Consider the following 27916-nt stretch of genomic DNA (forward strand, 5'->3'; position numbering starts at 1 on the left):
GTTTTCAAAAGTGTCTGAATCGTCTGATCAAAATACAGAGTGATTCCAAATTGCATGTCAATCTCTCGGGAGATAATTCTGTAGTGAAAAATAAGAAAAAAAATTTATATAAACATAGGTCAGAAAACGGTTAGTTTGCGAGTTTCGGCTCGCGAAACATTTAGCACTGCGTTTTACTCCTTATGTGAAATTAAACCGTACTAAAATTCTTGCGGTGTAAATCGAGGTGTAAATTTTATGTATCTTTATGGTTTTTGATCTAATAAATTGAATAAAAGTGGTTCCAGATCACTTAGGTTTTAAGAAAAACTGAGTAAAAAACGAAAACGTTTTGTCGGAAAACATACTTTTTTAGATTTGGAATAAATAAATCTTTTAAGTTGCCAATAACTTTTAAATCCAAAAAATTTCTAGTTAACTTTGCAGAAAATTTAATTCTCAGAAAATTTATGTAAATAATTAAAAATAAACACAAATTAGAGAAGTTCAACTTTAATTAGAAACAAACAAAAAAATGTTTATATGAGCTTTTTTTATTTTTGCTAAAAAATCATTTCCTGAGATATTATCGTGCAATTTGGAATCACTCTGTATACAAAAGCGTATCTTGCACTAATTTATTAATATTATTATTTTTTTTTATAAAAAGTGTGATTTAATGAGTTTCTTATGACCTTGAATTTAAATCAGAACAATAAATCTTAACATAATACTTATTTCGTAACATGCTAGTTTATTATAATAGAAGTCTTTGTTACAAATATTTATTTTACTAAAATTGGATCTGTTTATTAAAATTGGATTTTCCATAAGTCTTTTAATTACTAAACTGCTGAAAACATTGAAAGTTAAACATTATTATGCTGAATTTATTTTTTCCCTTGGATAAACAGATAAATTTAAATTTGAATAAAATATTTTTCAATGTTAATGAATCGCTTTTTTTTAACCAAAAAAATAATTTTATTTGGCTTGATGATATCATCCACAAACTTGAAACTTCTGAATGTGATATAGAGATCGAATTTTGTTGCGTATAAAAAATTCCGTACAAGACCGAAACTCGAACTTTGGACCTCCGGATGAAAACCCGAGACGCTACTACTCCGCCATGGAGATTGGCGGTCAGTAATTTAATTTTTTTAAATTATCTACATCTAAATTAAACATGAATTATTTCACATTTTCTTTTTAATTTCAAATAACAGCAGACCTAAATATAAAAATTACTGATCATTTTGCTTTCTAAAACCTAATATTTATATAGTGCATAATATTTATTATGCTAAATACCTTTTTATAATTTTGTTTATAATAAAATTCTATAAAAATAGTTCAATTATCTAACTCTTACTTAATTGATAACTTTATACTAATACATTTTTCCCAAAACATACTAGTATATGATAAATAATAAAATGAGCTGAAGGTAAATTTATTTATTTATGTCATACCAGGTTACATAATAACAGTACAGTGACATGATGTCAACAGTACTCTTGCAGAAATACCAAGACATCTGTTCGCAGTCTGGCGTGTAATTATAAATTTACCGGTAAATGAGTAGTTTTGAACAGACTCAGGCCGACCACTCCTGAGACGTGTGGTTACTTGAAACCCAACCACTAAAGAACACCGGTATCCACAGTCACCATAGTTTAGACAGGTAAACACAATTTACACCAGTAAAGTGTTAAACTGTCACAGTTTACACCGGTACATAAAGTACAACGGTATCCACAGTTTACAAGGACTCGAACCTTAGAACTGTCGATTTCGAAAATCAGATAATTTTGCGATAACGAGTTTACCACTATCTAACCATGCGGGTTTCTTTTTCTTAGTAGAGAATTTTACTTTTATTTTTTTCACCAATATTATATATTTTGTTTACTAATCTATTTCAAAAAAATATTTTCGGTGAGTAAAAATAACTTGTATACAGACTATATAATTTATCACGTATATATGTTATTAAATAAAACATTTCGCAGTGTTTTTTTTTTTTTTTTAGAAAACAATGATATCTAAAGAAAATTTCCTGCCTCAAAAATTTTTACAACAGAATAATAGAGTGATTATTTTCTCTTTACTGATTACAATATAATAGTCACGTAAATATGAATACAACTGAATCATAACTAATCAACTAAAGCAGTTGCTTTTATATGGATTTGAATGCTATTCTGTGGATACCGGTGTTCTTTGATAGTTGGATTTCAATTAATAGTACTTTTCAGCAGTGTTCGACCTGATTCTGTTCCAAACTACATGTTTACTTGCAAATTTACACTTCACTTACACGCAACTATATCAGGCATGGCAAGCCGGTAGCAGTAATTGCATTTGCCTATACACAAGATGCACACACACACACACACCCAGACTCGGCAATAGCTGGAAAACTGGTTGGGGAAAACGATTATAAAAAAATTACACCAAAATATATTTATCATAGCTTATATTTTATTTTAAAAATAGTTATAAATATACATATGTTTTCAGGCATTTATCTAAAAATAAATACGAAGAGGATAAATTAAGGAGAATAGAACTGTATTAAATATTTGTATTTAATTTAGAAGCATACTTCTAATCAAGTTTGTTTTCCTTTTTTTTATACTGATAAGATTAAACAAGCACTGGAATGGATTCATCTATCATAATATTCACTTCGAATTTTACTTTTTCATGAGGGAAGTGTGCTTTAATAGTTTGTGACGTAATAAGTATACCGCGTCTAGTTGATGTGATTTCAGACCATGGTGTAGAAGCCAAAGAAAAGATTCGACTTTTAAAATTAAATTCAGGACCTTCTTGATCATCACTTCTTATCGTTAAAATGTAACGAAGGGATTCAGCTTTAGATTTACCGTTTAAAATCCACATCCACATATACAAATCATCGGACTCCTCTTTAATTAATTTTAAAAAGAATGTCATTCCTCCTGAAAGTATTGTTATAACACCATCTTCAGGTAAATTTAAGGGATGATTAAGAACTAATTGAGGTCTAAAATATTGAACAATCGGACCTTCATGGTTTTCTCGTATATGTGAAAATACATCTGGTTTTTTCAAAAGAACTTTACAATTTTCTGCACATGGACAGTGGTAGAAACAACCATCATCTAAATGTACTGCCCCTTCTCCAAAATCAGCAAATAATCTGAAAATAAAATACAATAATAAATATTACTTATTGTATTAATACAGTGTTAGTTTAATATTTAACATTAGTAACGTTTTTTTACAGTTGTATTATAACGTTTGAATTACGCGGCTGGAACCTGTATCATAACGAGGGCCATTATGAAACAGATTTTCATTATGATATAGGTGTTCAACCGATCAAAAGCCTACTCTTTTCAACCACTGACCAATCAGAAGCAAATATTGTTTAAACTATTAGCTGTTTTTTTTTTACTTTGATTTTAATCCGATTTAATAGTTAGAAAAAACAGGTTAATTTGGAAGTACACCAATAACGGTCATTAAAGCACTAAATGTGGTTTAATGAGCTTATGAGTGTCGTATTAAATTTACGACACTCGCCAAGGCTCGTATCGTAACTTACTTCTCAATAGAGCATATATGGCTATCAATATACGCGCACTGCATAATGTACGGATAAAGTACTACTTCAAAATCAAAGAAAGCTTACAAATATTATAAAAAATATTCAAGGTTAGAAAAAAAAATTTATATCCAAAGTATCCAAAGGATTTTATGCTAGAAATGATTAAGGAAGGATTAAGTAATATGTACCCATATTACCGTTAAGCTCAGTGAGAGTAAAGACTAGAGTTCAGGTTATTGACTCCAGGGAGAATGGGGAACCCACCGGTTGGTCTAGTGGTGTTCGCGTCTTCCCAAATCAGCTGATTTGGAAGTCGAGAGTTCCAGCGTCCAAGTCCTAGTAAAGGCAGTTACTTTTATTCGTATTTGAATACTAGATCATGGATACCGGTGTTCTTTGATGGTTGGGTTTTAATTAACCACACATCTCAGGAATGGTCAGACTGAGACTGTACAAGACTACACTTCATTTACAATCATACATATCATCCTCATTTATCCTCTGAAGTAATACCTGAACGGTAATTCCCGGAGGCTAAACAGAAAAAAAGGGAAAATGGGGAGGTAGACAGCAACTAAAACCAGCCAGTGTTTCCTAATATATTAGTCATTCTTATGTCACAGACATACACATAGTAACTGGGAAATGTTTTTTTATTTTTTTTCCACCTTTCCAACACCCATGTATTTGAAGTCTCACTCACGCTTGGATAACCTACAATCTCCAATCTCTTATTTAGTAAGAGAAAGTTGACAGACAATGAAACAAAGTAGCATATTATAGATGTAATCCTATAGACCAGTAATGATAGATCCCTGTAGCAGAATTTTAAAAAGTAGTTAAAACGATAGAAAAAATAATCAGCAGAAAAAAAACAAAGTAGATGCACATCTACTTTGGCTTTCCTCACCTCACCAACACCACTTTTACTGTGGGCTATTTAAAGAACATAATTTTTCCCGCATCATCCACATCCTACAGGATCTGAAGGATATGACTACTGAGGAATTTAGTGCTGTTCCATATGAACTGTGTGCAAAATTGTATGAAAGTGTTTGCAACTACAGGCCTGTATTGACACTAATGACATGCAAGTTAATCACTTAATAGTAAACTGATATTAAAGAGTATTTGTGTTACAAAATCAGCCATATGTTTTCTTTTCATGCCTTCACTGGTGGAAGTTACGGCGCGTTAAAGTATGTTCTGCAACTTACGGACCATTCTATATATTTTGAGATTTTTCAGGTAGATCCAAACAAATACTTTTAATGTAGCATGAATGCTTGAGCACGTGAGCACGTTATGCTCATTTTCTATCGCGTATTTATTGATTATTCTGTAGTTATACCAGTATTAACTAAAATAATTAATCTTTCACAAAAAAATCTAGTAAAAAACTGGTGTTCTAAAGAGTTTAAAATAAATAACATCTGCTAATTATTATTATTAATTGTACTTGATTTAACTGATAAATAATTTATATTGAAATTTTAGTGTTTTTCATATAACCTGTAATCCAGTTGTTTTATTGGTAAGATAATCTAGATTTTAGTATTATAATTAAATCTGCCCATTATGTTTAATGAATTTATAACATTTTGATCACTTAATGACAAATCCCAGTCAAACTGGTTGATTGGAAAAATCCAACAATCTTTATTCCTTTTTTTTAAATTATAAAAGTGTTTTTATTATAATATATTCAAATAAAAATGACAGTAATAGAAAAAATTAATTAATTCGTCATATTGTTTTTTTTTCTAAAAATATATTTAAATTTAAATAACTGATTCAATTAGAAAAATTGTGATCATAGATCTATTTAAAACTATGTTTCGATCTAATTTCAATATTTTGCGTATTTTATTTTATAGAAGTATAAAATATTATTTTATAGAACTATATTTTTTTTCAAATTTTAAATTTATTTCAAAGTAACTTACAGAAATAAAAAAAAAACTTTTAAGTCAAAATCATAAATGGTAATTTTTTTTTAATCTAAAATAATTCTCATTAAATAAGTTTCTAATATTGCCAGATAATATTGTTAAGGATATATCAATTTTATTTTTAAATTATTTATAAGGTAACTTTTATTTTACCATTTTTTCTAAGAGAATATAGAATATAACAAAAATTGCACTTATGCAATTATTTTGTCGTGAAAAACTATTTAGTTAATTCATCCTGAATAAATAATCTATACCAAATATCTTTGAACTACCAGATTGAGACCAGAAATGAACTGCTGCCCAACAGCAATCTATTGCTGCCCCAATGGGCTAACAATCTATTTATAAAATTCCAACATGACTCACTACTAACTCAGAAATTAGATCAATTTTCATCTCACGTATAGAAAGATAATTAAGTAAACAAACAGTTTAATTAAAAATAATTTTTTTCTATTATTGTAGTAAATTAAAAATAATTTTTTTCTGTTATTGTAGTAAATTATTAAATATTACCTCTGAGATAAAGATTCAGTCGACCCTTGATAAGATCTGAAAGAAGAAAAATCATTGTTAGATAATGTAACCGATGGGTTTCTTGATATAACTGGACTACTATTTGGACGAAATATTTCGTTACTCGATAGCGATTTTGTTTTTAAATTTGATGAAAATCCTACGTGATCCACGGTTAAATAATTCTTTGATTGAGATTGATTTTTCGATGCTGATGTTAAATTCTCAACAGAAGACGATTTACCCATTATTCTTGTCAATAGTTTATTCCTAGGAGATAGATAAGAATTCTTTATCTCTATCACTGGTAGCCGTTTTTCTGGCATCTTTTTTTTACCAAACAGCTTTTGTTTAATTTTTGTTGACAATATATCAGCTGGCTCTCCACAAAGTTGGAATGCATCCGTCAAGGAATTGTATATCTGAAGAAAAACAGAATATATTTACATATATAGTATAAATTAGGCTAAATTATTTAAAATATTATGAAGAATATTATGAAATTCTGATGATACAAAACACTATTAGGGTTTTTATAGCCAACAGGTAGTGTAACAGACAAACTAAAGTCATTGATGGGAAATAAGTATTAATCAGATAAGAATGTTAACTTTTCTAATCAAATTCAAATAAAAATTTAAGAAAAAGTTAAAAATGTGCTAAAGTTAATTTAAATAAACAACTCTTATAAATAGTATTAACTTTTACGACAAATAACAAACTGTTTCTATCACGCTCGTTTTGTCATTTTTTAATAACTGGAACATAAATAAATTGTAGCTAAAAAATGTTTTATTGGATCTGATCGATTCAAGATCAGTTGTCGACAATTTTTTTTTTGAGATGTTCAGGTTCCTGGTTTTCCTTAATAGCCCCTTCGTAATTAGGCATGTTCTGGAGGCAGAGGACACGAGTAAACAGATCTCTGGAATAGTCTACAGAGAGTTCCCCTACAAATAATGCACTCAGGTTCTGGTATCCTTCACACAGAGACGTATTAGGATCAAACCTTTCTTTCTTTTTCCTGTTTAGCCTCCGGTAATTACCGTTGAATGAGGATGAAAGGATGAATGAAAATGATGTATATGAGTGTAAATGAAGTGTAGTCTTATACAGTCTCAGTTCGACCATTCCTCCTGAGATGTGTGGTTAATTGAAACCCAACCACCAAAGAACAACGGCATCCACGATCTAGAATTCAAATCCGTGTAAAAATAACTGACTTTACTAAGACTTGAACGCTGGAACTCTCGACATCCAAATCAGCTGATTTGGGAAGACGCGTTCATCACTAGGCCAACCCGGTGGGTTGTTAAGATGAAACCTGCACTTACAGTACTGAATGAAGAAGAAAAAATGAAGAATAATCGAAGTGGATGATACTTTATCATCTTTCCCAGAACTCCAAAACGTTGACTGCGTTGAACATAAATTTATGAATTTATAACTAGTAGTTATTTATGTATATACAATGATAATTAAAAATTATAAATGATAATTAAATAAAGATATATAATAAACTTCTTTTTTTTTTAAGACTATAAACTGTTTCAAGAAACTTACTAATATGTAAGTTAGACGAAATTCTTCCTTATTTTTAATTTTGATGCGGGCACTAGGTTAAAAACAAGCAATCTACTAATCCTTAATATGATTCCGATTTCAAAATTTAAAGAAGAATTGAATTACATTATTTTTTACTTTTTTTGTATATATTTTAATTAGGTTCTATTCTTAAGTTTGTTTCGTTTAATTTTCTTCATCTGATTTTAAGATATAGGTAGACCTTCACAAAATGCCACCGGTTTAAAACGAAGTCATTTACCAGTTTAGAAGAAACGTAAATGATGAGAAACATGAATTCTTGATAAAAAATAAGAAAATAAATTCAAAGAAATAAAATTAACAAGGCTTTCCAGAATAAGGGATTATGTACTAATTTTTATCTGAAGTTTACCAATTATTTCCTTCGATTTTTGAGGGAATATATTTTTAATAACTGAATAAAACCAGATGTGTGTGTGTGTGTGTGTGTGTGTGTATATATATATATATATATATATATATATATATAATTTTCACATAATAATCAGTAAGTAATGATAATGCCAAAAAAATATTCAAATCGTTTTTTCGATATCCCGCCGGGTTGTTCTAATGGTTAACTAGTCGTCTCAAATCAGTTGTTTAACAGCTGATTTTCGAAGCCAAAGGTTCTGAGGTTCAAATCCAAGTAAAATTTAGTTGCTTTTATACGGATTTGAAAACTAGACAAAGGGATACCGGTGCTGTTTGGTGGTTGGGGCTTAATTAATTACACGTTTCAGGAATGGTCGGCCTGAATCTGGCACACCTACATCTCATTTAAATGTCATCCTCATCTCACTATCATCCTCATCTCACTATACCATCATGGGGTTGTATTGTTCACTAATTGAACAGATTTTAACATGCACATTGAAAAAATAATAATAATAAATCGTTTTCTTGAACAAGTAATTTTTCATTAAATAATTTTTTTTAATTTTTAAAAACGAAAAATTTTGATGAAATTTTAAAAATGTTATCTAGAAGAAAATTAATTTTAAGAACCACCTGAGTTTCCTTTTTTCCATCTAGAAAACAAGAAACAAATATCGAAATTGGTTCATTTAGTCGTAAGTTTGAAAGTAGGCCATCATGTAAATTTCATTATTTTTGTTTTTGTATTGATTTTATTAAACTTTTTTTTTCATGTAAGTGAAAGAAAAACGTTATTAAAAGGGGGCCTATATAATTTAAAAAAAATATTTTTGTCACTTTATTACTGGTTCTTTAGAATTTTACGGATTTTAACGTTTGATATTAATTAATTTAATTTAAAATTAACTTTTGTGGGAAAATAATAATAATTTCATATAAAACATTTTGTCTGGAAACCTGGAAAAAATAATTTTGTTCTAAAATACTCGTATATCTTAACGTAGAGTAACCATTAAATATAAAATTATCGTAACATAAGAAAATAAATAAAAAAATCTAAAAATTATTGGAATCACATTAAGCCATTGTTTACATAAGTTATTTTTGATTGTAAGAAATATTAATAAAGTCAAAAAAAAAAACAGTAGTAAAACGATTCTGTTGTAGACATGGAATTTTTATTTCATTGGTACAGAAACCATTCATTGTACTACTTGTAATAATGCAATATTAATTATAAATTCATAAAGTTGAATCAGGATTTAAATCTTTATTTGCTAAAGGAACAAACTAAATTACCTTTATATAATTATTAACTACATTTGAGTGTATTAAAACGTGACTAACTTCAACGTGTTTAATTTTATACAAGATAACCACACTTATTTTACCCAAATAAATGAAAGCTGTCGAATTAAAATACTGTATGAATTATAAAATTAAATTTGTACTGCAGATAAAAAATTATAGTAATAAAGTTATGATTATTATTATTATTGTAGTAGCTTACAGCAAAAAGATAAATATGTTGTAAATAGTGGTATTATATACATTTTTTAATAAAATTAAAAAAATACAAATACAAATAAACAGCAGCATAACTTTAATCGAGTGAACTTATGAAAATTCAAACCGTAAACAGAAGATTATCTAGATAATGAAGATTGTATTATCTAAGATTATCTAGATAATGAATTTAGATTCATTATGAGTAAAAATCAGTCAATTAAGGTAAAAACTCAACAATTAACGAATTTCTCTAATCCTTTCACTTGCAAAATTCAAGAATTTTAAATCGAATACATTTTCTAAACAGCTTATAGTTAGAAAAACAGAATAATAAATAAAATTGTAGAAAATTTTCTTTAAATTCGAAATCTTGCGTCTGTGAAATATTAATTTAATTAGAATTTTTATTTTTTTATTGGTAAATTGATTCACCACTGAAGCTTACAAAGAAGCTTGTACGGGGGAATATGAAAATTGAAATTTGTAACGTATGAAAAATGCCATGCCTGACAGGGGGATTCGAATCCGGGATATCCGATGAAAAGCCGAGACGCTACCACTTCGCTGTGGAGATCGGTATTATTTAATTTACTACATTTTACTTTTTCATTTTTCTTGAGTGAAATTTCGTATTCTTTGTAACTTAATGAAGTATTCTTAAAAATTCTAAAACGCTTTCAACGTTCTGCAGAAGTTATTTTTGGTAATCCATTAAACAACTGTTCTGAATTTCCAACTTCGTGTAAGAAAACTTTCCCCTTAGTTTTAACGTAACTTTTGTGAAAAACCCAAAGACAAAAGAGGAATAACCAAAAACATTTTTATTATTAAAATGTTTTAATCGTTCTCAGGACGTCAAAGGCCAGTTACAGATATAATGCTAAATCTATACACTTCAAACATCTTATTGCATCGTCTTAGAACTTGAAACTCATACCCAAGCGAAAAGACGAAGGCCCATGCAGAGTATCCTTACTGCCAAAATATATATAAATTTATTCTTTATTAAACGTTTGATATAATGGCATAACAATATATTTATGGTTAACTAATAATCGCTATAGAATTCCAGTTAATAATGATGCTTCCTTGCAGAACTTCCTGCCCAGGTTATTTTCTTTAAGCAACTAAATATTTATATAAACTACTTATACTTGATCTCTATGATTTTTTTTTCAGTTTTATCTGCTCCTCAAATTTAATTAAGATTCTATCATTTTAAAATAACAATTAATATTTAAAATATTAATTCTGAGTTAGAAAAAGATTTTCAGATAAGTAACTAACTCAAAGTATTATACGAGACTGAGATCTTTGCACTTAGAAGGAATGTAGTTTATGTAATGAAAGAACATTGTATTTTCGACTAAAAGAATCATATTACCCTAACTCAAAAAGAATTGTTTGAAATCGTATTTTATAGCAGTAATATTTTAATAATCACAAAGGATAAATAATTGCAGTTTTAGATGAATTTTTTCGTAAACTGTCCTGAATGATTCAGTCAATGGATGTCATGTTTTTCTAACTGGATTTATCAATAAAAATATCATCGACTTTACGTGGTGAGGGAACTTTTCTCATACTACAGATATAGCGGGCGGCGTATAACTGCGCACATTGCGTGCGAGAGAGACAGATAGGACGAGTGGAACAGTTAGATATTCCTTTACGAAACATATCATATAGCTCCGTATATAAGTTAGTATAACTTATTTTCAGGATAGTTAATAAGCCAGCCGTCAGCCTATATGCATAGCAATACGCCGTCCGCTATACCAAGCTTTCGGAGCTCGGTCTATGCAGTACTTAGTTTAGTAATATTGTGTCATTACTACAGTACATCCAATTGATATAAAGATGTTAATAAATTAACATTATTTTCTTGCATTTAAATAAAAATATTCAGGGAAAAAAATAAGTTAGATTATGTTTACAAATACTTACCTGATCAGCAAGTAAACATCGACCACGTGAATATCTGAGACGACATACTGGACATCTTTCAGTGAGAATGCGACATTTAGCGCAGATAAGATGTCCATTACTGCATTGATGAGCCGGAGGAGCAATTGTGTCCATACAAACTGGACATTCCAAACCCGCTAAAATGGATCCGACACAAGTTGCTAATCTCTGTAAACTGGTTGGCATTGGACCACAGCAAAGTGACTGCCAAAAAAAAAATTCAAAGTATATAATCGATTGGAATTAATAAAATTATATTTTGTATACACAACACCATCAGCAAGTTTACACATATTAATTACGAAGCTCATTATTTATATTAATAAAATGTTAAGTATCTGTCTGTACCTTATGTCATTTTTAGAAGTTTTCTTTTAAAATTTTATCAAATATAATTTATTTTTATACATTTCAATTCTTTTAATGCATGTCTGCCTGTTACTCTATAACCTAAAAATTATTCTGTTTTAATGAATTCTTCACCGTTGTTAAATGTGTTTTTTGGGATTTTCTTTTAGTACGATCTACAAGTCTGTAGATGAGCCTAATTATTTGTATTTATACAGAGTGATTTTTTAGTCCTACTACCCAATTGTTAATGTCTGGTAATTTTTTTCTAAGAAAGGGAAATTTTGTTTTGTGACACGAAGTTGGTAGCGCTACTCAACCGGTATAGATACGGCAGTGTGAGTTGATTCCCCTTGAGCTGTGTAAACTTTTGTACCGTTTCCGGTAGTGTTACGAACAGAATGTCTTCATTCTTGAACAATATTTTGCTACGAAATCGTACGCGAGTGTAAAAGAATCATTTCAAATTAAATTTGTTGGTGTTCCTCCGCTAGAAAAAAATGTCAATTTCTAGGCTAGCAAAACCGATTTCGAGAGACAGGTAGTGTTTGCGACAGAAAACGTAGTGGTTGACCAACTCGCTTGACAGATGACTTAGAGAATGTGAAAACAAGATTGCTTAATTCTCCACGGAAAAGTTTACGAAAACTTTCCACGCAAGTTGGTTTGTCATATTCGAGTGTTCAGAAAGCTGCTAAAAAGTTGAAATTGTATCCGTATCGCGTACGATTAGTCCAAGAGCTTCAGCCTCCAGATTTAAACAAGCGACTGCAATATTGCCGTTGGTTTAGGTCTCTCGTAAATGATAACGGAATCGAATTTTTTAAACACAGTGTTCTTTAGTGATGAAGCTTGGATCCATCTCGATGGTTATGTGAACAGTTAAAACTGTCAAATTTGGACGGTTGAAAATCCTAACGCTTTACAAGACAAATCTTTGCATCCTGAAAAAATTGGTGTGTGGTGTGCGATATCTCGTCATCGTATAGTCGGATCCATATTCTTCGAACAGACAGTAAATGGTGAAGTATACAGGAATATTGTGCGCCAATTTGTGTCCCTCCTGGAACCTAAAGAACGGTATTGCTGGTTTCAACAAGACGGTGCTACATGTCACACGTCTCGAGAAACTATGGATTTTCTGCAAGAGTTCTTTGATGATCGAATAATAAGCAAGGGCTTATGGCCTCCAAGGTCCCCAGACCTCACATCTCCTGACTACTTTTTGTGGGGCTATATTAAGTCCGAGGCCTTCAAAAACAATCCCCACACTATTGATGAACTTAAAAGTCAATATTACAGACTTAATCACGAATATTTCCAATGCAACTCTTAAAAAGGTTTCTGCTAATACGGTATGCTAAAAAGAGTCCGTGCGTGTATAACCGCAAGGGGTGAGCATTTTGAGCTTATTCTTTAACAATTATGTAATAGCTTTTGATTAAATCTCTTTTGTAACTAACAAGTACATTTTTTTATTTCACCTAAATTTCCCTTTCTTAAATTACATTTAAAATTGGGTAACAGGACTAAAAAATCACTCTGTATTATCTACTTATTTATAGAATGTAAATTTATACGTTACGCAAAAATGTTATGCATTTATAAATGCACAGTCATATAACTGCATAATTGTAAAGAAATAGGTAAATAATAATTATTTACATAAGTATGAATACACGTAATTGCAAAATTTTAAATAAAATATGTTTTTGTAAAAAAAAGATAATTATTTAAAGATAAATTTGGTAAATTAGTCATGTACTTTGACAATTCATTATATTTAAAATTCTACTTAACATTTCATAATAAAATTTTATCGGTTCAAAAAATTTATTCTTAAAATCTCTTCATCTTTTTAAGGTAAATTTCTTCTATTTTCTTTTCTGGATTTAGGCGGTAGGATTTTTATGGTCAGATTTTTTGACTGATTTTTATGGTCGGATGCCCTTACTGATACCAAAGTACAATAGGGAAGTTATGGAAGGTTGTAGTGTGAGAAAAGGGCTTTAAAATTTATTTTCATTTTGTTATTTTTAGCTCAGTAATTTTATACTGATTAATTTTTTAGCATGCGAATAAATACCAGTCTGTCCATGAATCGAACCCAGAACCTACCGAATGAAAGGCAGAGACCTTATCACTCCGACATGAATACAAAGTGTAAATTTATTTATTATAATTCCTTACAAAAATAAATATCATCATAAAAAATATGTTTCCGTAACTTGTTGTTCCTATATGTTAAAACAGCTATATAAATAAGTAATCTAAAACAAAATTGAATTATATTTTTATTTTATTATGGTACTGAATTACATAAATGTACAAAGATTTTATGTAAAAAATGATTGACATATAATCATAGTATATAATCATATAATCATTGACATGATTGACATAGTACAAAGAAACGGAAAGAATTTTAGTTGTTTAAAAGTGAAAATCAATTAAAAATGTTCATATAAACATAGGAAACGCAGCATTTTCGAGTTTGTAATATGCGAACATTTTCTCCCTGCTCCATAGGTAGAATGAAGTCATACCGAAATTCTCGGATCTTAAATTAACAAGTAAATTTCATATGATTGATAGTTGATTTACAAAAAAAAAGTTCCGGCAGAAAATTATTTTTAGCCATTTTTGATAAAATTATTATAAAAGATAAAAATATTGGTAGAGCGAAATATAGCTTTTTTTATTTGATGTACAATAACTTCTTTTAATTGCTAGAGGGCAAATAATCTTCTTCTTTTTTTTATTTCATTCTGAGAATATTTATGTTAATAACTAGATATGAAAAAGATATTAAAAAATTTGACTTATATTAAAACAAAACAGACCGAAATGTGAAAAAAAAATGTATCATAATTTTAAACCAAAACAAAAATCGTCTAAATTTTGGAAAAACACATATAGAAAATCAATTACTAAAAATAAAAATTAAATAATACGATAATTTAATAGCATAATTTAAATTTCATAGTTTTGTGTTAAAATAAAAAACGAAAATTCATTATTTAGAAATTATTTCAAATAATAAATGCAATTATAAAAATTAAAAACCATCACTGCCAAAAAATAAAAATTAAAAAAATTGAAATAAAAAAAACGTAAATAAATCGAACTAAAAAAAGAAAACAAGGTATGGAAATAAAGGACTAAACATCGTTATGTAGTATTTAATTTAAAAAAATTATTTTTCGGCCTCCGTGGCGCGAGTGGTAGCGTCTCGGCCTTTCATCTGGAGGTACCGGGTTCGAATCCCGGTCAGGCATGGTTTTTCACACACGCTACAAATTATTCATCTCATCCTCTGAAGCAATACCTAACGGTGGCTTCGGGGGTTAAACAAAAAAAAAATGTGGGTGTACAGTGAGACAGTTTTAATCTGTTTAAATGTATTTTACATCTCGTATAAATCGGTTGTCTAATGATTAAGTTCTCACCAGGTCTTACATCGATAAGAAAATTTTGTCCAACGAAAATATTTAAATGCAGTCGGGGGGGTTCTGAATAGTAATTTTCCTATATTAAAGAGCTCCGAATAGTAAGTATTCTACATTAAATACCTCCCCCCCCCCCCCGGCTGCATTTACATATTTCTTCCTGACTTGGAAGACCAATTTATAAACTTTATGACAAATTAGAAAACTTTAAAAATTTTAAGTTACAGAAAATAAAAAATTGTAATTTGAATTAATAAATTAAACAACATTAAATTGTTGATAAGCGTGAAGAAAATTATATTGGTAAATTAAACAGGTTTTAAAATAACAGCAGGACGAAATATAAATAAGTTTGACCTAAATTTCGTTTAAGTAGAGCTAGGTTGGTTGGTGGGCTACATATTTAAAATATCCATTGTCAACATTATATTTATTTGTAGAAGAAAGAATAACGATAAATTGACCGGCTGTTAAGTATAGTGTTTAACATGTTAGGTTGTAGATTACCTAGTCATGGATTTGATTTTCGGCAAGAATCTTCCATTTTTTCACCTAAGATTTTATCGTTCTTATTTTTCTCACTAAAATATGTAACAAAAGTCGTAATAATAAAAAATAAAATATAAACTAATAAGTACCATTCTATAATGATTTATTTTTTAAGACAATAATTTTTTAAATAATATTCAGAATATTTTTGTTTTACCGTAAGTTATAGAATTTGTTTGTGTGAATAAAAAAAAAACTTTAATATTAAATGTAACAAACAATAAGTTTAACAAATTATTTGAAAACGGAAGTTCTCATACAACGTTCCCAGAGGTTCTTAGAATAGTGGAATAATGAAATAACGGAACCATTAAGCAACTGATAACTTAACAGTTACTTTAAATTTAGCCTTGAACTGTTATAAAATGCAAATAAAAATATCTTAAGATTAATAGTACGAGTCCGCTAATCTAACAGTCAGCTATAATTATTAATTGGAAAATTACTTTTATTATTATTATTATCTACAATATTGTTATATTTTAGCGTGATAATATCTTACAGTAATAGTAATGATTTTATTATTAACCTGAATAATCTTAATCCGATTAAATTAAGCCACTGACAACATTTCAATGCTACGCTATTTAAAATGTACATGCTACGTATTATGTACTTTACATTGACACAAATCGGAAATTCATTTCTTGAATGAATTTTACGTTTCCAGTGTTTTATCAAATGTATGTGGCTAATTTAATATAGCCTGGTTATATTTAAAAAGTTATTATTTGTATCAGTTTAAAAAAACTTTCTTTACAAGAGAGATTACGTTTAGACTCATAGAAACATCTTTTTAACATTGAATAATGCAGAAAGTTGTGAGCGTTCAATCCAGGTCACTCTTGGCATTTTCCAAACGCTACAAAATTTATCTCTTGTCACCATCATATAAAACTATTATTAGGCGTCATCCGGTGTTACAGGATGTAATAAATAAAGAGGACATTAAACATTAAGCATCGGAAAAATAATCCACATTACATTTGATTTTTACTGAATTATATCAATAAATACATTAAAAGAATATTGTATTATGCAAGAAGATTACCGTATGAGTTCACATGGCGGAATTATCTAGCCCGAAAATGCCTGTAGAAGCTTAAAAAAATACGTAATATTTTTTTTTAGAAATACCTTGCTCATTTTTTGCTTATAGTTCATAGACATTTTTATACCTAATTTATGAAAGTAAATATATGCATTCCCCGTATGTACTATGCGTACCGCAAGGCGTTAGTTGACCTTATGCCTCAGGATTGACCGAATCTATTTGATTCAAATATTTCTACATATCAGTTATTTTGAAAAAAAAACATTCAAAATTGGTTAGGGGGTGGAGGGATATCCCGAAAAAACATTTTTATTTTCTTTAGAGCCATTTTAAAGAAAAGATTGTTACCTACAATGCGTAATAAATAATCCAAAAACTTATTAAAAAAAATCAATTCCCACCTCATAAAATTGAAATATATTTTTTTGCTCTCCTTCGGTACAAGTATTTTTTTTTTTTTTTTAAGTTTATACTTCACGCATAGAGACTTCTCTTACTATGTTTTAGTATGCTTAGCCCGTGTATAAATAAATGACATGCATAATTTGTTACAGACGTAAAATTTTCAGTCATTCTATAATGGTTTAATGGTTTAGGTGTCCAGGAATTTCGAAAATAAATTGCCAAAGTACTGCATTAACTTATTTTTAGGCGGCGTGATTTTGAGCGTTCATACTTACATATTCGTGAACTTTGTTTCAAATAAAAACGCTGGAATCGCCACAATTGTGTCTACTGAGCTCCTGAAAATCCTCACGCTCATGTGGACTGGGCAGTGATTCTACCGGAGGTTGCTGTGTGGTGTGGTCTATCAGTGCGTGGTTTGACTGGTCCTTCTTCTTCGAGGGTACCGTAACTGGTGAGCGTATCTTGATATACTTCAGACAAGGATTTTGCTTGCCATTCAAAACCTGTATGGTGATGAACGTTTTTATGTACAATAAGACAGAGCCCCGCCTCCGTCAGCTGTCAGGTTTAACTCTATAAAACTCTGCCCGGACGATGGGTGGGTGGAAGAGGTGCTTTTAAATAACCATCTCGATCTCCTGATTTGACACCCTCTGGACTTCTACCTCTGAGGTACCGTGAATAATGATGTGTATCAATAAAAACCAACAACAATCGATGAGCTACGTGAAAAAATCGTAGTCATGTGCTACCATTAGGCCAGATACACTAACAGCCGTAGTTCGGTGTGCAGTTCAGCGCCATGAGCGTTTTATAGAAGTTGTTGGTGGTCATCGAACACATACCGTAACCCTCTCTCATTGCCAAAAATTATCACGTTAAGTCAAATTTTTCATGAGTAAATTTGTGGGAAAAGAAGCACATTTATAAAAAAAAAATTATCACATATTTTTAAAAATCATCAAGGCCATTCATTTTCTGGCTAAAGAATTTCAGATTAAAAAATCATATATTTTTCTATATGCTCTCCTTTCTTAATAAAAATAGTATATTTACTTTTTAGATAGATGCATTAACAATATTCAGTAAAAAAAAACGATTTTAATGTTTTTTATTCGGTCTATTTTTAATCTTTAGCCTTTTTATTTTACATGTAAATTAATTACAGTATCGGTAATACTACTATTTCACGTTCTATTATAATTAAAAATATTTTGCATAACCAAAACATAGTTGTAAGTGATCTCACTACATGTTGTGACATCAGACATGATGTTTAGAAGGTAATTTATTTGGTTTAACATATTAGACCGTGTATTAAGGTCATTATAGGTATTGCATGTAAAAAAAAAGACAAGGTCTTCTTTATCCTTGCTCTTTTGACTTAATTTACATGAATTTAAATACCAATTTTTTGTCACCTTGATTTATTTCAGGAAATTAACTGACGTTTCCTTTTGTTTAAAATTCTTAAATATTTTTTTTTTACTTCTTTGTTGAAGGAAAAGGTATTTTAATAAAATTTATTAAGTCTATTTTCGTATTTCTCGAAAGGTAATATTGTAATATTTATATAATGAAAAAAAATTAGGATGGAATAAAATTACATAATATAAGGTTAAACTACCCGAGTTGTATTTCAATATTTTATTGTAAAATGTGTAAGTATATACAAATAAAAATTAAAATAATTTGAATCTGTGGATCCACCTCACACACACACAAACAGGCACGCGCGAATCAGAAACCTATTCTCAGTGAATTATTGCAAATATAAACAATCTTTAATAAAACAGACAGATTAACTCGGATTATAGTCTTCGTTCAAAAAGATCTGTTTAGTCCGTTTGTAACCTCTAAAAAATTCATATCCAATTTAAATTTATTTTAAATTACTGTTCATATTAAATCTTCGGATTTATTATTATTGTTATTAAATGACCTTTAAATTTATTTTTATCGTAATGTTTATCATCGTTAATATTTTCGTAATATTTCTTCTGATAAGATATAAGTATATAAAAAAAAAGTCTAAGAAAAAGTCCAAAATCCAAATTGTTTTTGATTTTTGGCTTTTATGGATACTTTTGGTTAAGTCGATTGCAATCAAAAGGGAAGGTTCACAACTAAATGTTACAACAGTGCTAAATCCAAAATTTCAACATCCTACGGCTAATCGTTCTTGAGTTATGCGAGATACATACATACGTACAGACGTCACGCCGAAACTAGTCAAAATGGATATTTCCGTTGAAATCTGGATAACGAAATTTTTCGCGATCACAATACTTCCTTTACTTCGTACAAGGAAGTAAATAATATTGGTTAAAATTTTTATGTTTTTTACTTCCTTGTATGAAGTAAAGGAAGTATTGTGATCGCGAAAAGTTTTGGTTTTCAGATTTCAACGGAAATATCCATTTTGACCATCTCTGAACCATTTTGGCTAGTTTCGGCGTGACGTCTGAACGTACGTACGTACGTATGTGTGTATCTCGCATAACTCAAAAATAATTGGTCGTAGTATGTTGAAATTTTGGATTTAGGACTATTGTAACATCTAGTTGTGCACCTCCCCTTTTGATTGCAATCGACTGAACCAAAAGTGTCAAAAAAAACCCAAAATCCAAAACCATTTTTTACTTTTTCTTTACTGTAGTAATAAGCTCTCGTTGAGATCTTTTCAACGATATATCATAAGTGGTACTTATTTTCTTTGCTTCCAGAGTTATAGTAAAATAAAAGTTTAATTAATGAAATATTTGGATCTTACACAGTAGGGCATATCGGTTTGTATCAGACTTCATCTCTTTTTTTCTAACTATATTTTTTAATTTAAATATATTGATTTATTAATTATTAACCCCTGATTGTAAAAAAGGTTTTTATGTACTTTTAAAAATGTGTATATGTAATTTAGTACGCAATTTTTACATATGTGTATATGAAATAAATTTGGTGAAACATCTGATTATTTAATATTAATTGAAAATTAAAATTTAGAATCGTATTATATTTGAATTTTCTAGTTTAATTTCTGTTTAATTTTTACTAATTCTAGAATTTCTATTTAATTTTATATGCATTAAAGTTAACTACAGAGTGACTGAAAATAGACCCTCACAAGAACCACATACACACTAAGGCATACATGCCTGATCTTTATTAAATTGCAAAAATTGTTATCTTTTAGTTCATTACTCCTGTGATATTGTCGGACAATGTTCTCCCTTAGTCGGAGTTGATCTTCATTTCGTTTATTTCTTTTTGTTGTCAATCATTTAATCGCTCTTTGGTCTGATGTAATTCTTCTGATCTTAATTTGTGTATACGTTCTATAGTTTCAGCAATTGTGTTACTGTTCACTTTATTAAATAATTGGAGGATCGAATCTCACTTTCAAAAGAAATAAGTTTAAATGAAGTGCAACAAATAATGCGTATATGTAATTTAATAGGCGTACAAGGAAGTCATATAATGTCCACATCAGATTTTTTTGTACTCATTGATTACTCAAAAATGTTTTTGCCGTAAAAACAAAATGGTGAAGCAATACAATATTTATTTTACCTCTTATTTCGAGTAAATTTATGAAAAAAACAACATTTAGAGCAATAATTCTAACTTATGAGAAAAATTAACATTTAAAAAAAATATTTTTAATAAATTATCCAACGTATTTTATTTAAAAAATGTTTTAAAATAGTTATGCAAGTTATTTCTCAATCTATTGATATTACTGTAGTAGGCCGATTTACTTAATTAAAAATTTATGGAATATAATTTTAGAGCTTAAAAAGAAGCAACCTGCTTCACTAATATATTTATTCAATTGATTAATTAATAAAAAAGAGTAAACTAAAGGAAAATAAAGTTAAATTTTTCAATTTTATCAGAATATATCGTTTTACCTCTTACGTTTAGTAGGAAAATAGTTCCAGTTATTTTTTTTTTTTTTTTTTGTCAAGGTTAAAAATGTAATTACTTCGACTTTTATTTTTTTATTGTTATATATTTTAAAAATTACAGGATATCTGTTTAATTAAGCTCTTTTAATTGCATCAACAGTCATAGCTTTTTACACATGTAATTTTTTAATTTATATAATTAAAAAAATATATATATTAACTTCCTTTATTCCCTATAAATGTATGTATAAAAATAAATTCCAATTAATTTATTTATAAAAACGTTTTATATTTAAGCCGATAATTATAAAAATATTCCATTTATGGTTATTTATTATAAGTATAAAATTTCAAAATCCACCCGGTTTTTCTCTAAATTTCTGTTTACTTTTTAAATTTGCTTAAATATCATTTTTTTCTCATTCAACATGTTCTAAAAAATAATCATAGTTTTTAATCTCTTCGTTCACTCACTTCGTAACTCATTATACGACGTGTCAAACAACCTACAAATCTAAAGTTTACGACCTATCGCTTCATTCTGTTAAATATGAAAACTTCAATAAAAACTGATCCTCAGAAATAATTCGGGAATCTTAAATCGAGATAACTTATTTTTTCGGACAGCTGATCAAATATGAGTTTATTAAAAAGGGGTAAAATAATTAACGTTTTGTGACCTTTACGCTTTATTTTTTATTCTAGAAATAAAAAAAAAGTCACAAAATGTTTTATTGTATATTATTACGCAAAGTTCAGTTTAATTAAAAGTGCTTATATTAAAGTTATTTTTAACATAAAATACTATCATAAATAATATATTTTTTTTAAATTATATTTTTATTAATATATTAAAATTAATTATTTTAAACGCTTCTTAATCTTAACTCCTCTTCGATTGCATTAATAAATAAAATCACCTTCAGGTGATTTGACCTTCAACCTTATTTGATTAAATCAAACAACTTTAAAGTTATTCCTAATATTTGAGGTGCTTGACTTTGTGTAGGAATTTCAAATGCCGTTTCTATGAGCAGAAACTGTTGTCACTTGTTAAATTTTCAACGGATAATTTTACTGTCGTTACCAAAACCGTTTAAATAATCTGTTCGTCTCTTTTTCTTTACCAGTCACAGGATCTAAACATGTGCTTTAAAAATGCTTTTCCTCATTACATTCTAGAAAAAATTCAGGCAATTTATTTCAAAAATAACAAAACCGGCTGAAATCTTTATATTCATTATCTAAATTTTTATTTTATCGCTGTAAAGATTTCTCTACACCCTTTGTAGCGTAGTATTTTTATCATTTTCCTAGCTATTCTCAACCAACGTTTTCAAATAATTGATGTTTCTAAAGTAAATAGATCGACAATTATTAAAAATTTGCCGATTTACGTAGAAAAAATATTATTATATTTTTCTAGTTTATTACATAATTATGGTATGAATTATTTTTACGTAGATAAATAATTGAAATGTTTTCATATTTTAACTAGAACAAACAAATTATAACTAGATAGAGAGTTGAGGTAGACGATTAACCCTACCAGCCCGATTAGATCTATTTAGTAAAAGACGGATTACAATAAAATATTTTTTACTTGATTTGAATTATCAGTTAAAATAATTTACTAAGATAGAATCTGTAATATTGTTTGCCTACCTACAAAATATTTATATATAATACCTTGACTGTAAGTTCAAAATCAAGAGGTGGTAGTGTAAAATTTATGTGCAAATTTCAGTTATAATATCAGTATACATGATAAAGTTTAATATCGACGTAAGTAGTAGAGTTTTACATATGCAGAGGAATAGTTTTTTTTTGGGTTTCATTTTGATTAACTTTTAATTAAATTTTGCCAACAGCGAATACAGAAAGGAGTATTCCCATGATTTTTTTTGAGGGATGACATAAGAATTTGATAAAATGTGATTCTCCCAGTTTGTTTGAAATTTATTTTATCTGAGCTCTTGTAATAAGAAATATTTTAGTACTTTCGTCTTACAAAACTGTCCTTGATTTCCAAATAATAAAATTAATCAGCAAAACCTTTTTATTCACGTGCCATTAAAATAATTTCTAATTTATGTTACTGTCAAATGGCATTTGTTCGATTTGAGGATAGAATAACAGAAGATGTAAAGATAAGGAGAGAAGTGAGCCAGGGTTACATATTGTCTTCATTGTTACTTAACTGTTACTCTGAAGAGATATTTAACGAATCACTATGGAATCAAACTGGGTTATATTAAAGTGAATGCAACTCCATTAAATAATAAAAGGTATGAAAATGGGCTGTCTTTTTATTTTTATTTATTTTCAGGAACCGTAAAAGGTTTTCAGCATATTCTCATCAAAGTAGTACAGATTAGAAAATACTTTGAACTAATTCTTGATATAAAAAATACCGAATCTATAATTTTTACAGAAATAGAAGATATTCAAGATAAAATTTTTATTAATGGTAAACCGATAGAGTTGGAAAATAGAATCGCTCTTGGTACACTGGTCACTGACAAAAATGGTTACATTTTTATTAAAAAAAAATTGGTAATGAATGAAGTCACATTTAGAGTAGAAAAATCAAGAAATACGTTTAAAAAGATGAGAAAAGTGTTTTTTAATGGAAATTAAAGTCAGAATTTCAAGGTACGCGTGATGGGGTGTTTTTCAGCGTTATGTAGGCATAGAAACCTGTACCATAATAAAACTGATATGAAAAGGTGACGCATTTGAAAGATGAATTTGCAAGAGTATTTTGAAGATATCATGGGTAAATAGAGGAGTTAATAAGGAGATAATGTGAAAAATATAAAAAAATGAAAAAGATCTTTGAAACAAAAGTCACTGTAATAATAAACATGTAATGCGGGAGTGAAAGTATTAGTTATTTCAACTGATAATCTAACGAAATCGGTGAGACGGCGGCATATATCTCGGTTGCGGAACCTAAGAGATTAGTTCAATTAAAACACAGCTAAGTTATTCACAGAAACAATGTCGTAAGTCAAAAAATATTTCCTCGATGATTCTCAACCTTCGTATCGGGGATAAACAGTCAGAGTAACGTGTAGATCAGTTATTATTAATAATAATTATTGTCAAACGCATAAATATTTTGATAATTTAAAGACCTTAACAAAATGAGACTTAATTTAACGTTATCATAATTATTAATCATCCACTTTTTTTAAAGTTTTAAGCTAAATTCTAAACATATCGAATAAAACGTACGATATTACATATCTATCAAACTGATAAAAGGTTTTCTATTTTCTTTTACAGTTTATTTTTTCAAAAACGTTGCGTATGGTTGTGATATTACATTTCTTTAATAATTAAAAAATAGATATATAAGAGCATGCAAAAAATTTCTTTCTAAGTACATATATATATATATATATATATATATACTAGCGTTTCCCCGTCGCGGCTTCACCCGCAATATTTATAAAATCAAACTTATTTTTTCTCATTCAGTGTGGTAGCATCCACCGTCGCCCGCTATAAGTTACTTGCGTTTCCCGTCGCGGTCAGGAGATATTTAGTCGGTCACGGCTCACTTCTCACCCTTTCCGTCTAGCCAGAAAGTACTTTCCCTTGGACCCCGCTGCGTTCATTAAACTCATGTTGGTAAGGTCATAATGATAAATAAAATTAAAACCTGTTCAATTTATATAAAATATTAGTGCATTGTAATTTCTTTAAAGCTACATTTTTGGTCAATACAGGACCAGAAAAGGTAAAATCTTTTTACCTTTCTTCACCCCTTTCAAAGTCGAATTTAGAAAAATTTTGAAATCGGTTTTTAGATATTCACATGCAGATAGCAAACCTGTCGCGGCTTTGCCCGCGCTATATGGTTACTTGCGCTTCTCGTCGCGGCAGGGTATATCAATGCGTTTAAGAAAGATAAAATAATTTTGAAAAATTATTGCAATTTTTCCCCATTTCCGACTATACAGAACGAGAAATTCACTATATTAGAGCTTGCAATACCATTTTCGTTTTTTTAATTTCGATTTTTTAAGTGGTGTGATGGTGTACGGCGCGGCGGCTCAACCAACACAGCCACAATTACGGCATGTGCGACGCGACTGCCTGCATCTGCCTCCGGTTACTTGAACAATAACATAAAATAAAAGTAATTAAAAAAAATCCCTTTCGGCACGCCAGAAGGCGAAGGTAGATTTCTCCGGTGATAAGTAGGGAATAAAAAAGATTTCCACCTTAATGTTAAGAAAAACTTCAAATTTACTCAATATGACAATGATTGCAAGTGAAAAAAAGTTTCACATGTTTAGCATACAAGCCCCCCATCTTACAGTTCCAGCAACATTTTGGTCATCCCTTGCCGTAAGAGTTGGTCATATCAAAAATTGTTTCAGACAAAAGTTTTAGGTAATGTTTAGAGGACTAACGACCACTTTAAACCGATTCGATACTGTGCCTATTAAGGGAGGTAAGATTTTTTTTGTCTTCGAAACCTAATTTTTTCACCCTGGGCCAACGGTTGGTGATAACAAAAGACTTTACTTAAGATAAGTTTTAGGCCTTATCCATAGAAGAATAGTAGAAATTTTAAACGAGTTCAATATTTTATTAAATAAGAAAATTATAGCGATATTTTGGTCTCCCCCACCATTGCCTCTCCTATGGTCCGATTTTTCCCATTAATAAACTTCATCGAGATTTTGGATCGTTATTTTTTATGAATCAATTTAAAAGTGATTGGCGCAAAATTACGGCAGTTATCGTGCCCACAAGAAAGTGAAATATATATATATATATATATATATATATATATATATATATAAATGTGTATATAGACTTTTAAACTGACGGTGATTTTGGGGTCTGGCGGATGTGAAACGCGAAGATATGTCGAAATTTTCCGGAAATCGAATCATGGTACCCTTTACAAGAGGTAGCTTTCTTATGAAATTTCCCTAAAATTTAAAAAGAATGAGAAATAAAAGTACTGTCACCTCTTGGTGATGTTTATCGGGTAACGCTAAGAACCGGGAAAAATAAACTCTTATTCGTATGAAGTATGGATAACCAGTTATAATTAATATTTTTAAGATGGAGGCCGACTGTTTTGAAACCCACATTCTTAGATCACTCAAAGTTTCGGGTTCTGTGCTAACCAAACTGTTGCTCGGAAGAAATTACAATACACTGATATTTTTTATAAATTGAACGGGTTTTAATTTTTATTTTGTCATTATAATTTCACAAGCGTGAGTTTAATGAACACAGCGGGGTCCAAGAGGACAGCTTATTCATTCTAGCACCCTAAAACAAAAATGCCAAAATTTTCATTAAATGACGCGACGAGGACTTAATGAAAATTTAAAAACAATATTTATTTAAATATATTAAATGAATAAATGATTAAATGATTTTTATTTATAAATAAATAAATTTACTATTAAAAAAATATTGCGAGTGAAGCCGCATTGATATACATATTTTCATCAATTTATCTTCTGTAATTTTTGCTGGGTGTTGTTGAGTTAGTCAGTCAGGGCAAGTTACTTTATAGATACAAATGTGTGTATATATATATATATATATATATATATATATATATATACATATACGCATCAGGAAAAGTTTCACTTCCACTACTGAATTCGCAGCCAGAACCATTGAAAACATTTGAAGCAACAAATCGTTCAGAATGAGGATGGTCGTAATTTTGAATCAACATTTAAGATTCAGGGCCAAGTGTGTCATCAAATTGGTTCTTTGTTATCAATGCCTGACGCCGATCCAAAATTTTTGACGTCTGTACGTACGTATGTACGTAAAAATCAACTTCATGGGCAATGAGGAGCAACAAATTAACACACGCTGCCAATACAACCACATCGTGTAGATGGAGGAGCGAAAAATAGTGGTAACTTTGGAAACGTTTCTGCAAAATCATAACCAGTTGGTCCAGTTGTTCAACACTGTTTCCAACAGATTGCAAAACGACAACTACGTGATAATCATTAAAGCAGACAAAGTAGCATATGGAGAGCAAGGAGGCATATACACTGTACCAACTGTTAATGAAGTTGCAGTTGTTATGGTTGGCGACCCACCTGAACGTCGAGATATACGGATATAACGCAGAGATAACACGGTGCAGATGATTCAAGACAATCATCGTTCTTACGATGCTTTGCAATATCCATTGATATTTTCAGAAGGAGAAGTTGGATATCATTTAAACATTAAACAAAGAAATCCAGTGACAACGATTGAACAGGACAACATTTGTCGGGTTCGCTAGTATATCTATAAATATATAAAATAAGTAACATTATACACAAAAAGATTTTTTTTATAGTAAAGTAAATAATTAAAAATATAAACGAAAAAAGTAGAATGACCTCTGGATCACAGTTTGGATCAACACCGGAATTCCATAACAACATGTTAACTCGTTCTGCATTAGATTTCACTCGAATAGCAATATCACTAACACGTAATCCGAGGATATCTTCGCCATTAACTTCAAGAACACAATCACCTACTTGAAGACCAGCTTGATGGGCCGCTGAATTTTTATCTACACCACTGACCCAAGGATACGGATCCCATTTCGTACGTGTTAAATGAAATCCGCACGAACCTCCTTCAGTTCCTCTTAATACTTCACATACTCGCACCGCTGGATTTTGGTGCTCTTCTACTTCAGTAGAAACCAT

General features: G+C 29.4%; 1 protein-coding gene across 1 annotated transcript; it reads right to left on the reverse strand.

Annotated features, from left to right (window-relative positions):
• Positions 1-2631: 2631 nt before the first annotated feature.
• LOC142324506 (uncharacterized) lies at positions 2632-27916 on the reverse strand. Its single transcript, XM_075365333.1, has 4 exons — positions 27599-27916; positions 11470-11694; positions 6052-6473; positions 2632-3169 (listed from the first exon to the last, which is right to left on the reverse strand). The coding sequence occupies exons 1-4, from the start codon at positions 27914-27916 to the stop codon at positions 2632-2634; spliced, it is 1503 nt and encodes a 500-aa protein (XP_075221448.1).

This window comes from Lycorma delicatula, chromosome 5 (genome assembly GCF_047948215.1).
Source record: "Lycorma delicatula isolate Av1 chromosome 5, ASM4794821v1, whole genome shotgun sequence".
Taxonomy (NCBI): domain Eukaryota; kingdom Metazoa; phylum Arthropoda; class Insecta; order Hemiptera; family Fulgoridae; genus Lycorma; species Lycorma delicatula.